General features: G+C 52.3%; 1 protein-coding gene across 1 annotated transcript; it reads right to left on the reverse strand.

The window, feature by feature from the left end:
- Positions 1-9893: 9893 nt before the first annotated feature.
- Positions 9894-12027, reverse strand: IL13 (interleukin 13). Its single transcript, XM_044240811.1, is given in 5 exon segments — positions 9894-10001; positions 10349-10453; positions 10697-10750; positions 11738-11971; positions 11974-12027. Coding segments are annotated over 5 exon segments (555 nt in total).
- Positions 12028-13216: the final 1189 nt, after the last annotated feature.

The following is a 13216-nucleotide window of genomic DNA, read 5'->3' on the forward strand; positions in this document are numbered from 1 at the left end:
CTCTTTTGCTCATTTTTTACTTGGGTTATTTTTTTCTTTGCTAGGGTACAAGCACTACATCACTACAGAGATGGGGAGACAGAGTTCCTTCCAGGATGTGTGGAGACTTCAAATCCACATTAACTATTATTTGGAGTAAATAGTGCATACTCTGTTTTTGAGGGAAGGTCCAAGTTCTTAAGGAATTTAAAACCTTGAAGAGTAGGGGTGCCCGGGTGGCTCAGTGGGTTAAGCCTCTTCTTTTGGCTCAGGTCATGATCCCAGGGTCAGGTTCCTGGGATCAAGCCCTGCCTTGCGTTCTCTGCTCAGCAGGGAGCCTGTTTCCCACCCCCCACCCCCCACCTGTCTCTCTGCCTGCTTTTGATCTCTGTCTGTCAAATAAATAAATATATATATATATATATATATATATATTTAAAAATAAAACCTTGAAGTGTGCACATCCCAGAGGGAAGTCCAGGATGCAGAGCACATGTATGAGAGATTTGGGGCTGAGGGAGAGCTGGAGACGAGGGGAGGTCAGCAGGATTCAAAGCTGTCCATGTATTCAGTAGTTGTTTTTCTGAGTGCATGTCTTCGCTGAGGTCTACATCCCAGGTTTAACGTCTTGGGGGCAGAGATGTAAATCAGAAGAGTGTGTAATACAAGAGGAAGTAGCTCAAAAGCAGAATAAAGCTTCTTTGTTTTGTTTTGTTTCAGTGGTTGGATAAGGGCAGGGAAAGAATGGTAAACTTTCCAGAACATCAAAGAGTGACCTGAAGTTCTTCCTTAAAGGATAGGAGAAAAGGACCTGTCATCCCTGCAATGTGGCCCCATGGAAGCTGTGCCTGTGGCTGGCTGGACAGAGGCCTGGGAGATGGAGCCTTCTTATCAGGGACGAGGATAGCCAACCCCCACATCTCCCAGCCTTCAAGGGTTATGGGTGGTGATTATACAAGGCAGGCGGGCCAGCACCAAAGCTCAAGGAGAAGCTGACAGCTTTGCTGGGTTCTGACTGTGTCAGTCATAGACGCCCTTCCCTTCAGCCTGTGTGAGCGCTGAGAACCAGCCCTGGCTCCTGGGTGGACGCTTTCCCTTTCAGACCTTAGAACATAACAGTTTTGAACACTGGGTTTTCAAGTCCAGCAAATAAAACTCTTGTCAACTCTCTGATCATGAGCAGATCACTAATTCTCTCTGGGTCTCAGTTTCTTCGACTGTGCCATGGGAGCAATGTGGCTCCTCCTAGATTCCTGTGAGGAGTGCATGAGGGGTTCCTTGCAAAGTGCTTGGCACTCATCTCTCCCCAAGCTGTGGCTGCTGCTGGAGGCTACCTCAGCACATGGTGGGCCAGGGCTGGCTCCTCACCTTTCCCAGCCTCCCCTGTAAAGTGGTGGTCATAGCGGTACCTGCTTCATGTGTTTGTTGTGAGGAACAAATAAGTTAATGTTTTTAAGTTGTCAGAATAGTGCCTGGCACTATAGTGAGTGCTCTGTCCGTGACAGCATTGCTATTATTATTATTGTTATTATTAGTCATATTTTTGGTTGGTCACATGACTGTGGTACTTAATCTTAGCAAAGCTGATCTGGACAGGGCCAGTGAAGGTTTTGCCACTGGACACTACCCCACACATGTCCCTCCTGGATGTGTCTCTTTCTTTTTGTTCTTTCTTTTTTTTTTTAAGATTTATTCATTTATTTATTTATTTGACAGAGAGAGATCACAAGTAGGCAAAGAGGCAGACAGAGAGAGAAGAGAGGAGGAAGCAGGCTTCCTGCTGAGCAGAGAGCCCGATGCGGGACTCGATCCCGGGACCTCGAGATCACGACCTGAGCCAAAGGCAGACACTTAACCTACTGAGCCACCCAGGTGCTCTAGATGTGTCTCTTTCTTAGTCGTTGAGGCCTTCTTGTTTGGAAGAGTCACCATGAGTGCTGCATGGTGGCCCTCAGACTTAGACTCTGGATTCTGGAGTATTGCAAGAGATAGGTAGCCCTGGGTATCTTATGCAGAGAGTATTCAGGCTGCTGTCCCTGGGGTTGCCACCGCTCATGTGGAGTTCAAGAGCATACCACTGAGGCTGCAGTCCAGGGGTCTCAGAGCTCCTGTTTCAGCCGTGTCCAGACACCCCCAGCACTGCTCCAGGAGGAAACCTCAGCTCCCACTCCCAGCCCAAGGACACAAGAAGGGGGTATCTACCGCCTCCCACCTTCCACAGCTCCCTAGAGAATAGGGACCAGTGGGGGTTGAGCAGAGCAGCCGGGTTTCCTGGCCATGGCTGCAGAGTCTTGCCACACGAGCCATCCCCATGACCCCGTCCAGCCCTAAGCTCTGCATTTGTCCTCCTCCATCAGCGGAGTGGGACAACATGCAAAAGAGCCCTTTGCAGCTCCTCCCAGGCTTATTCATGACGGAATGTAAGACTCCTCCAAAGGAGGTATATTTCATAGACATTGAATAGGTAGACCTTAGCAGAGGGCCAGGGGGGCAGGGGGATAGTTCATGGAAGGCCAGAAGGGCTTCTCTGGGGCCTGGAGAAAATGAGCAAGCCAGCAGGCCTGGGAGGGTAACCTTCTGGAGGACTGCACTCACCACTCAGTATGAGCTCAGAGCCGGTGGCTGGCAGGGATCGTAGGGCAAGGATCATGGATCTTGGATTGTATGGGGCACTGGGAGCCGCGGGTCCGAGAGTGACTCCCAGCAGTGCCTTGTCCCTGAAGAACACACATCCTGCAGTCAGTGTGGCCTGCTATGAGTTCCAGCTCTGCCACTTGGTCTTGGGGTGACCTTGGGGAAGTGTGCCTTCCTGGGCTTCTCTGGCAAACTGGGCTAGTAATAGGGGTGTGGGATGATTATATGAAGCAATAAGTATAGTGTCTGGTGTGTTGCTTGGCATGTAGGAAGCTTGCATATGTCAACTATCATCATCCCCACCATCATCGTCATTGCACTTGGGATAAGTTGGAATATGGGGGTGAGGAAGACTGAACAGTCCCAGAGGGCCCCAGGTTTCTGGTTTGGGAGCTGCAGTTTTGGGGGGAAGCCAGAGGGACCATGAGCTGAGGGTTGTAGACACAGAGGGTGAGGAATCCAAGGGGAAGGATGGTACCGGCCCAGGGGCTCTGGAAGAGAGGGAGTAGGAGATAACTGTGGCATTCCAGTGCTGCTGCGAGAGGGGAAGGAGGGAGAGGAGGCAGACAGCCAGAGGGTCTAAGAGGGAACCCAGGCACAAGAGAGTCTTGGAGGAGAAGCAAGTGGTCATTGGTGTCTGATGTTCTTCAGGGGCAGGTGAGATAAGGCAGAAGCGTTTCCGCTGGATTTACTGATAGGAGATAATCAGTGACATCACTGAGATCACTTCTGAAGTTCGGTGTGAGTGGGTGCCTGGTGGGAGGGCAGGCTCTGCTGGGGTGAGCTTTGAGGGGGTGGGGGTTTCTGTGTGATCAGTCGTTTTTCAACGGGGACAAACTTGAGCCCGGTCCTCCCTTGCTCGGTAAATTATGGCAGCTCCGTCCTTCAGAGTGCTCACACCATGGTACCTGCTTCCCATGCCCACATCCAGTCCGGCACCTCGGGACTGTGCCTCTGGACAAAGCCTCTGCCTTGGAACTGTGTCTCCACTGAAGGGTGTGCTGGCTTGGATGGGTGAATCGGGGCAGGGCAGCAGGGATTGGCAGAGAGTTTGGGGGCAGAGACAGAACTGAATTGGCCTTGAGTTGCTAACTTAAATTTGGGCCATGGATACTAGGGAGTTACTATATATGTATTTAAAATTTCCCATGATAAAGGAGTTTTAAGACTTACATGGGTAGAAAAGTTATATATTTAACATTTATATATTACATAATATATATCTATTCATGAACTCATTTATGATATCATCCATATTTATGTAAATGATATACAAGTATGTGTCTTATAGATCACAAATCTCCAGAATTTGATCACATCCACTCTTCGCCTGTCCTATCCCACCTGGGTTCCCATAAGAGTGTCCTCATTGGTCGTCCTGCTGCCATCCTTGTCCCCACGTTCTGTTGTTCACACAGCAGCCTGAGTGCTTCCGTTGAATGGAAGCCAGATTGTGTCACTCCATTCCACCAGACCAAAGCCTTCCGGCCATCAGAGCCCCGACCGTCTGTCCTGCTTGCCCCTGCCCTTGGCCTCTGCTCTTTGCGTCCTAATGCTCACTCAGGACTTAAGCACTTGCTGTCCCCTCTCCCTGGATGTTTTCCTCAATTAATGCCTTTTTCCCTCCCTTACTCCATCCAGATCTCTTTTCTGTCTGACCTCATCAGGGAGGATTTCTCTGACCTACCCTCACAGTACCACCCCCGCCACCAAACCACTGCCTCAGTGCCCTCCAAAGCCCTCACCATCACCTGTACTGTCTGTGTTCTCTTGTTTGTGGAGTCTCTCCCCCCCATCAGTAACCTTATTTTTGTTCATCATGGGTCTCAGCACCTAGAACACCTAGTAAAGGCCGCAATGGATACTTATTTAATGAATGAATGAAGCTCCATTTCACAGAGAGGGCAGCTGAGACTTGGCCTGAGGAACCACAAGGGAAGTTAGGGGCGTGGGTGGGACTTGTTTGGATCTTGTAGTCTTTGCCCCAGCCCTTGGTGAGGACAGGGAGAATGGGATTCTGAGTACAGATGCAAGGAGGACCCTTCAGAGGGAGTGAACAAGGCGGGCAGGAGGGAGCCAAGGCAGGCCTAGCTGTGGACTCTGACTTCTCTGCGTGGAGGTAAAGTAGCTCCATAGGCTTCCGGTTTCTCTTTTCTTTGAGGAGCAGATGGAAGGTCCTTCTGAGAGAGAGAAGCCAGCTGAGGAGTCTGCAGCACTGCTCCATCTGTCCCTGGGGGATCAACATCACCTCAGCCTCAGAGCTGGACTGGCGGCCCACCCTTTCCCATCTCACTCCCTTTCATCCAGTCTGGCAGGCCAGGGCTGGGTAAGGACCCCCAAGAATGGCGTGTCTTCCTCTCTCTTTGGCAACACAGGATCTGCTTGGCCCTTGGGAGGAGTGGTGCTGGACCTCCTGCCTCCCAGACTCCTCCCGGGGCCCAGCTCTGCTGCCAGGGGTTGCTTAGAACTGAGCTCAGGGTCTTGGCTAACCTGTCCTGCAAGTGCTGCAGGCCCCTTCCTGACGTTCATGGACCAGTCCCCAGTTTCGTTTTAGTTTATTTTCAACTACTTTTGTCTGCATCCCCCAGTGGGGAATGAATATATGCTCATTATAGAAAATGTGGGAAAACAGAGATGAGTAGAAAGAAGAGACACTAAATGAGAAATTGCCTTTCTAATGTGGTGTCCCTGAGGCTCCTCTGGCTCAGGGCCCCAGGCTCAGCAGGGGGCATGGACCCACTGGCCTGCAGGGGCCTCCATAGCAGGCTGGCTTTCAGGAATTGCCCTCGCCACTGGCTCCCTAGCTTGTCCGAGTGATGCAGCGAGCGGAACTGACGCGAGTCGCTATATTTAATGTTGGTGTCTGCGTCACCGGTGACCACACAGCAGCGTCCGCCCCGGTGGTGCACCGGCTGGGGGCGTTTCTGAGGGACGCTCTGAGACAATCACTTTCCACAAGCGAAGGCATTGTGCAGGGGCAGGGAGCGAGCGCAACAGAAAGTGAGATCGTAGGTAGAAAATTGCTTCTGGGATTTCAAATGGCTTTGTCATGGGGCCCTCCCTAGCTGCCGAGAAATCAGTTGATCTGGGAAAGTTCGTTGCAAACACTTTTCTCTGCTGCTGTTGGGTGGAGCTGAGAAACGAAGGAAGATAATGAGACTTTATGACTTTTATTTGGCAGGGTAGGAGTTGGGCAGCAGAGTGGGGGGTGGTGACCATGGGTATGGCCACCAGCTCTGACCCCATCTTGGGGCTGGAGAGGCCCAGATGACTGGCCAGTGGGTCTGGGACCAGGCAGTCAGCCCGTAACATAGTCAGCCTGGACTCAGCAGGTCCTGCTGAGAAGGGAGTCGGCTAAAGGGAGGAACGGTTTTTGGGTTTGCTCAAACTGACCAGCTAAATTAAGATACTAAGCAGAAGGCGCTTTCCTGTTGATGATAGTGAAAAAGCCACGAGCCGATGAATTTGATAAACCCCAGCCTTCAAGCTGCTAGGCCACAAGGAAACAAGAGGCAAGTCCTTGTCCTCCTGAGTCCTGAGCGCTTCAGAGGGCCAGCCTCAGATAAACCCCAGCAGTGACTTGCAGTGTTCTCTGACACCTCATTTGAGCAGCAGACAGAGCTATTTAGTGCCGAGTTCACCGGAAACTCAAGTGTGTCTCACTTCTCACTCTAGCCCTGGCCCCTCTTCCAGTGAAACCTCTGGGGCCTGGGGTTCCTGGGGTGCAGAGGGGCTCCCCACCCTGGGCCTCATGACCAGCATCTCCCTCCCACTCAGCAAGCACCCGTCTCTTCCCAACCGCCCTTCTGTCTAGGCCCTGCTCGGGGTTTGCCTTTCCGCATGGAAGAAGTGAGACCACATGGTTAGAGAAACTCCCAGCAAATACCCCAGACCTCAGTCCCTAGAAAGTGATTCTCCTAGCCACAGTAGCTGACACGTAGCCTTTTTTCCTCTTTCATCTGTCTCTTTCTCTCATTCCTGACCAGGCCCTCCTCTCTGCCACCCACACTGGCATGGTTCTGTGGCTCTGTGAGGTCCACTGTTCCTGGAAGGGCCCGAGCCCCCGCTAGCTGACTGCACACCTCGGTGAACGCAGGTTCCTTGTCTTGGGGACAGTCTCAGAGCTGCAGGCAGGGACCTATGGGTAGCTGGGGTTGTGATGCGCTGTGGACCCCTAGTGGTGTGGCCTCGGCGGCCCAGTTAGTGCCATACACCCTCCTGCCTACCACTGGGAGACATTCTTAGGAAATCCTAAGAGACCCTGCCCATACCAATCTCAGTTCCAGTCTTTTTTTTTTTTTTTTAAGATTTTATTTATTTATTTGTCAGAGAGAGAGGGAGAGAGAGCGAGCACAGGCAGACAGAGAGGCAGGCAGAGGCAGAGGGAGAAGCAGGCTCCCTGCCGAGCAAGGAGCCCGATGTGGGACTCGATCCCAGGACGCCGGGATCATGACCTGAGCCGAAGGCAGCTGCCTAACCAACTGAGCCACCCAGGCGTCCCTCAGTTCCAGTCTTTATTCTTGAGAGATTCACATGGAATTTCACCCAGAGACGTTCATCTTCCTTCAGACAGACAGGCCAATGCTCTGGTTGGGCAAACGATGTGCAAGTTGATGATACCAGAGAATGGATGGCTAAGTTTTGTATAAAAATAACATTAATCTCGGGCGCCTCAGTGGCTCAGTGGGTTAAAGCCTCCGCCTTCAGCTCGGGTCATGATCCCATGGTCCTGGGATTGAGTCCCGCATTGAGCTCTCTGCTCAGCAGGGAGCCTGCTTCTCTGTCTCTCTGTCTGCCTCTCTGCCTACTTGTGATCTCCGTCTGTCAAATAAATAAATAAAATCTTAAAAAATAAAACAAAACATTAATCTTCCCTAAATATCCTCTGGCCTTAAAAGTCTTGAAACTCTGGATGGAGAGTGGTTGCAGAAACCTTGCCTACTGTGTAGGCTTGCCTACTACCTGACTTTCCTGCCTACCTAGTAAAGCATCCCTTTCAGAACCCACCATTGTTCAGAGACTTCTTTCTGGTGCTAACCCTTGAGTGCGTATGGTGTCTTGGTCATTGTTAGCCCTGAGGGCTGGAGGACTGTGGGCCACAGGCAGGCCACCACAAATGTAGTGGGACTGAACAGGTTCTGAGACCTCCTGGGATCACAGAGACTGTTCGGTGCCTGCCCTCCACAGTCCGCGGGACACTCCGTTCGTATGCCCCCTCTCGAGGTCTCCCCTAGCTTCTGCCTGGGTGCAAGGGGTCTGCTGTCTCTGAGTGGCTCCCGGAGCTGCCCGCCATGGTCCCCTGCCCCGGACAGGTCCTGCCATGGCGTCTCTTCTCTCACGGGTCCCGGGGTGGCTGCCTCCACTGGCTTCTGAGGATTGCTGTGGATGTTCCCACAGGGCTTGGGGCTTCCCAGGGAAGGTAACTGCCTGCCACTCGGTGTTTGACACTGGTCTCTGATGACCCACACCCGGCTGCAGAGGCATCGCATCCTTCTGGGCACCTCTCATGGATTCTCTGAAAACCCTCCTGATGGGCAAGAGCATTATTAGCTATGGCTTGCTGAGGGCTGCTGCTTCTGGCACTCGTGGTGCTGGCCTGGGCCAGGGAAGAAGCAAAAAGACCTGGTTGGGGTGGCAGTCTCACCATGGCCCTGTGACCTTTGGTCTCCACTCTTCATTCCATAGTACAGGAACCATAAGTCAGTTGGTGCCTCTTCATTCACAGAGGTGATGAGTGTGCACTACACTCATGATGGGATGTGTCCAGGGACTTACTAGGCTGTCCCTAGAAAGGAATTCATGAGCTTCCTATCATGGGAGGGGGTCCAACAGGTTGATGCCAATGTTATAAAAGTCGTGGGGCTCCTGAGTTGTCTCAGTTGGTTGAATGTCCACCTCTTGATCTCAGATCTTGATCTCAAGGTGGTGAATTCAAGCCCCACCATCTGGACATGGAGCCTACTTTAAAAAAAGTCATGCCTTTAGGCTAGATGACATTTGGACAGAGGAAGGTGGAGTGGTTAAGTGTATGGGCTTTGGAGTTGAAATTCTGGGTTCTAACCCTGGCTTTGCACCTTACCAGATGCTGAACTTTGGGCCATGCTGCCACCTCTTCCCCGAGCATCAGAGAGGTCGTGGGGGAGACACCAGAGGGTGTGTGGGTGGTACCAGGCATAGGCGGGCCACTCGTCGAAAGCTCTGATCATGACTTCTGAAGCCACTACCTGTTTCACGTGTCTTCCTTGAACCCAGAAGTCCTGGCCCCAGCTGCTGCTTCCTGCGAGTAGCATGTGGGGATGTCCTTCAGGCCAGCTGGCCTCCTGCTGGGCTTATTTACTTCCACTCAGCCCAGGTCCTCTCCCTTAATCCTCCCACACTCCTTCTTAGGCCCCCTCCTCCACCTCCCCTGCCTCCCAAAGAACTCCTCAATGTCTCAGCATCCCCACAGGCCAAAGTAAAACACAACCATCATCCCGTCTTGTCACTGTCTTTATTTCTGGCTTCCAGTTTGACAAGTCAGTGAAAAAACACATCCAGTGACCCTTCCCCCCAGGCCACACACACCCAATGCAACCTTCTAGGCTGCGCTTCTATATATTATTAACTCTTTGATAACATATTTTATTTCTTAATTTTAAATATAAGGAAAAACAATAAATTACTCTTTGGCTGAGGGTCAGCTGCTGCGTGGCAGACAAGAGCAGCTTCTCTGGCCCTCTCTCCCGTCCTGTGTTGGCCCCAGGACTCCAGTGAGGTAGCAGAATTTTACACACAGTACTTATTCCCAGGGACTCCTAACACCCACATCGTCGGGCCCCCAGCTCCAGGTTCTGGAGGCAGCAGTCCCTCCCTGTCCCCAGCACAGACGAACACACTTATTTAAATAACACACAATAATAAATAAGGCTAAGAAGAAATGTGCCTGGGATGCTGCTGTCTGCCTTAGCCATGCCTGTGAACAGCAAGGCCCCCTCCCACGCGTGTCTGCCAAGGCGGCTCCCATTGTAATGCAGAGGTTTGGTCTCAGGAGGGGGCAGTCCTGCCAAGCAGTGTTTCCCTCTTGTCCTTCACGGAGTGTAGAGCCACTGGCTGGGCTCTGCTTGGTGGAGGCAGGTGGCACAGGCTGAGGTCCAAGCTAAGGAAATCATGTCTCCCTATGTCTCCCTCCCTCCCTGCACCCTACCCCAACAAGAAATCTGTGATATCTGAAAGAAAAAATGAATCTGTAACTTAAATGGTCAGGTCTGCCTCTGTGAATAAGAATGCGAGGTTTTCATGCTTCATGGGAAATTTCCATGGCGAAAAACACCCCGTGCGTAGGTGAGCAGGTTTTTCACCAACTGGATCACTTCAATTTTGGTGTCCTGGCTGTGCTTACTGGGGATCTGCTGCAGGACAAAGAGACAAAGGCCTGTTAGTGGGATGCCAGAGTGAAGGTGACCAGCTCTCACCAGGGGCTTTCCAGGAACCGGCTTCTTTAAGCCTCACAAAAGCCCCCATGAAGTGGGTACTGTTATTACCCGCATTTCATGGATGTGGAAACTGAAGCTCAGGTAGGAGTCAGGAGCCCACGAGCCCGGATTCTGGAAAATCCCAAAGGCTGTGTTGCTGCAGCCACAGTGGACCCACCCCCAGAGTGGACGCTTGCCTTCTGACGCTCACCCAGGTTCCCCTAGAGCTCCCAGGGCTGGCAGGAGTGAATGCAGGGCTGGGGGTACAGGGCGAAGGGCCTTACCCCTGCCGATTTATCCTGATAACACAGTGATTTCAGCAACCTCTGGGTCCTGTGGATGGCGCTGCAGTTGGAGACACTGGTCAGAGATTCCAGAGCTGCACAGTACTGCAGGGAGAAGAACACGGGGGTGTTGGGCCCTGCCGGCTGCCCCCCCACCCCCACCCTTTCACTGAATCTACAGAAGAAAGAGGCGGAGAGCCCTGCTAGAGGTGGTGGGAGGGCTCCAAACTGTGAGCAGCTTTTGAAGCTCGCTAGGAATGCCAAGGCATGTGAGTGCCACTCAGAGAACACCAGCACAGGACCTATAGCCTCAGCTCCATCCCCCCACAGTGTCCAGGGGGTCCTTACCATGCTGGTGGTCCGGTTGACGCTCCACACCATGCTTCCATTGCAGAGGGATGCCTGAGGGAGCAAAAAGGCAGTAAGCCCAGGCCGTCTCCACAGGGATCCGCCCCCAAGGCATCCCTGCCTTAGCAGAGAGCCAGGCCTGGGAACCCCCAGTGTTCCTGAGCTTCACTTCCTGCTCTGCATAGTCGGTGAGACCATTGCCCAGGGCCCTGGGGCTGAGAGAGAAAAATCTGAGGGACACAACCAGTAAGGGACAAGCCTTGTGTGAAGTTTTCTGCAGCCAGGGCTGCAGCAGAGAAAACATCTGACTGGTCAGTTAAGACACCTCCAGGGAAGAGTCAGGATGGCGTCGGGGGAGGGAGGAAGGGGTGGCCAGCTCAGTCAGACGGGGAAGGGTGGAGGCTAGTATATAAGACCCTGTCTTCTGAGCTGGGGAACACTGCAGTTTGGAGCATGGGTGCTGGGTATCAGCCAGGCCTGATCTGAATCTGGTTTTAACCTTAACGAGGCTTAGTCAGTCAAATAGGGTCATCACACCTGCCTTTGGAGGTGGTTGGCAGTGATGGAATGAGATGAAAAGCACCCAGCAGTAGGCTTGGCACACAGTTATTGCCCAGAAAGTATGAGCCGTCACCACTAGGGACAGGAGCTGACTACTAATGAATCCTTCTATAAGAATGGGCTTATCCAAAATGCTGTGATTAGTGGCCCCATTATTCCATTCAAACCAGATGGGAAATGCTAAATAGTCCTAGAAGAATGCTGGTGCCTCTCTGCTTTCCTCTTCTTGAATGGTTGAGTAGGAGCTGGCCATAGCAGGCAGGGCCAGGCCAGGGGAAGAGATGGTCCCTGGGGGCTCCACCAAACCCCTTTATGGGTCCATCCATACTGCTGCCCCCCACCCCTGGCTCTTGTCCCTCATGGCTGGGTGCATCTTGGTCCATGGGGCTTCTTACCACTGGGCCCAGCCTTCATGGCCTGAGCCATGACCAGTAACCTCCAACACCCTCAGAGCTAGGGCCCTGGCCAGAGGGTACTCACCTGATTCTGGGTGATGTTGGCCAGTTCCTCAATGAGCTCCTTGGTGGTTGTTAAGTTATGCACAGGACCTGGGGAGGCAAGGCCACTAAGGCAGGTGAAAGCAATGATCACAGTCAACCAGAGCGCCATGGGGCTGAAAGCCAACACAGGAGGAGCGAGGAGCAGACTCGTAGGCTGGCCTAAGCTGAGTGGCTTGTGGCCTTGGCCTCTTGCAGCAGCTTTTATAGGCCAAAGTGATGACGCCTCCAACCCTGGTCTCCGCTTTGTCGAGTATTATCTAGAAACCACATCTTTACTCATCTTGATTTTACTTTGTGGAAAATCCAGCGTCGCACAAAGGAAAGAGTTTGATTTCTTGTGGACTCATGATTGAGAGGGGTCTAGAGCTCTTCCCAAGATATGGATGCGCTTACTCCAAGGGTAGGTGAGAGGGCCCTCAGGGCAGCTTGGTGTCAGCCATGCCAGCCGGAACTGCGGCAGTTTGGCTTGGTAGCTACCCGGAGTATCTGCCCAGCTCCTGTCCTCAGACCCTTTTGGTTTACAAAAGTGTTTGGGAACAGAAGTGTTCACTTGACAGGGCTATGACTACAGTCTACCAGATGTGTGAATTTGGGGGTTTTGTTTTTCGATGAACTGGTCTGTCATACTTGATTTGGATACAAAACTCGTTCTTTTTCTTCCACCCAATTCCCTGTTGGCTCCACTGTGGGAAGGACTATAAGAGGTTCAGATTCTCAGGTCTCCAACGAAAGATCCAGTCAGAGTCAGGGATCCTTCTGTGACCTCTTTTTTTCCCCCCAAGATTTTGTTTATTTGAGAAAGCATGGCACGAATAGGGGGAGAGGGAGAAGCACACTCCCATCTGAACAGGGAGCCCCTCGTGGGACTCTATTCCAGGACCCTGGGATCATGACCTGAGCCAAAGGCAGACACTTAATGACTGAGCCAGCCAGGCATCCCGGGAACTTTTCTTTTTGAAGTTGCTTTGGAGCGCCTGGGTGGCTCAGTGGGTTAAAGCCTCTGCCTTTGGCTCAGGTCATGATCTCAGGGTCCTGGGATTGAGTCCCACATTGGAATCTCTGCTCAGTGGGGAGCCTGCTTCCCCCTCTCTTTCTCTGCCTGCCTCTCTGCCTATCTCTGTCAAGTAAAATCTTAAAAAAAAAAAAAAATTTAAAGTTGCTTTGATGATAATTTTGAGCATGGGGAGCCTAAACACAGAGCCTCCAATTCAGGCCTTCAGCATGGGTCCATCCTGATGGGAAGCCCTTAACCAGCTAGGCTGGTAGGAAGCAGGACTAGCCTTAGCCCAGGTTGGAAAGTGTAACTGTTCCCAGTGCCACTGAGACCTGGCGCAACCGCCTCTGCCCACCAGTGTCTGTGGGACAAAGCTGTCATCCCTGGAGGACCCAGGTTTATGCAGACTGAAGGCTGTGGAGGGCAGCCTGCCCCCACTCCATAGTTCCCCTGAACAGCCTCTGC

Source organism: Neovison vison, chromosome 1, assembly GCF_020171115.1.
Source record: "Neovison vison isolate M4711 chromosome 1, ASM_NN_V1, whole genome shotgun sequence".
NCBI lineage: Eukaryota > Metazoa > Chordata > Mammalia > Carnivora > Mustelidae > Neogale > Neogale vison.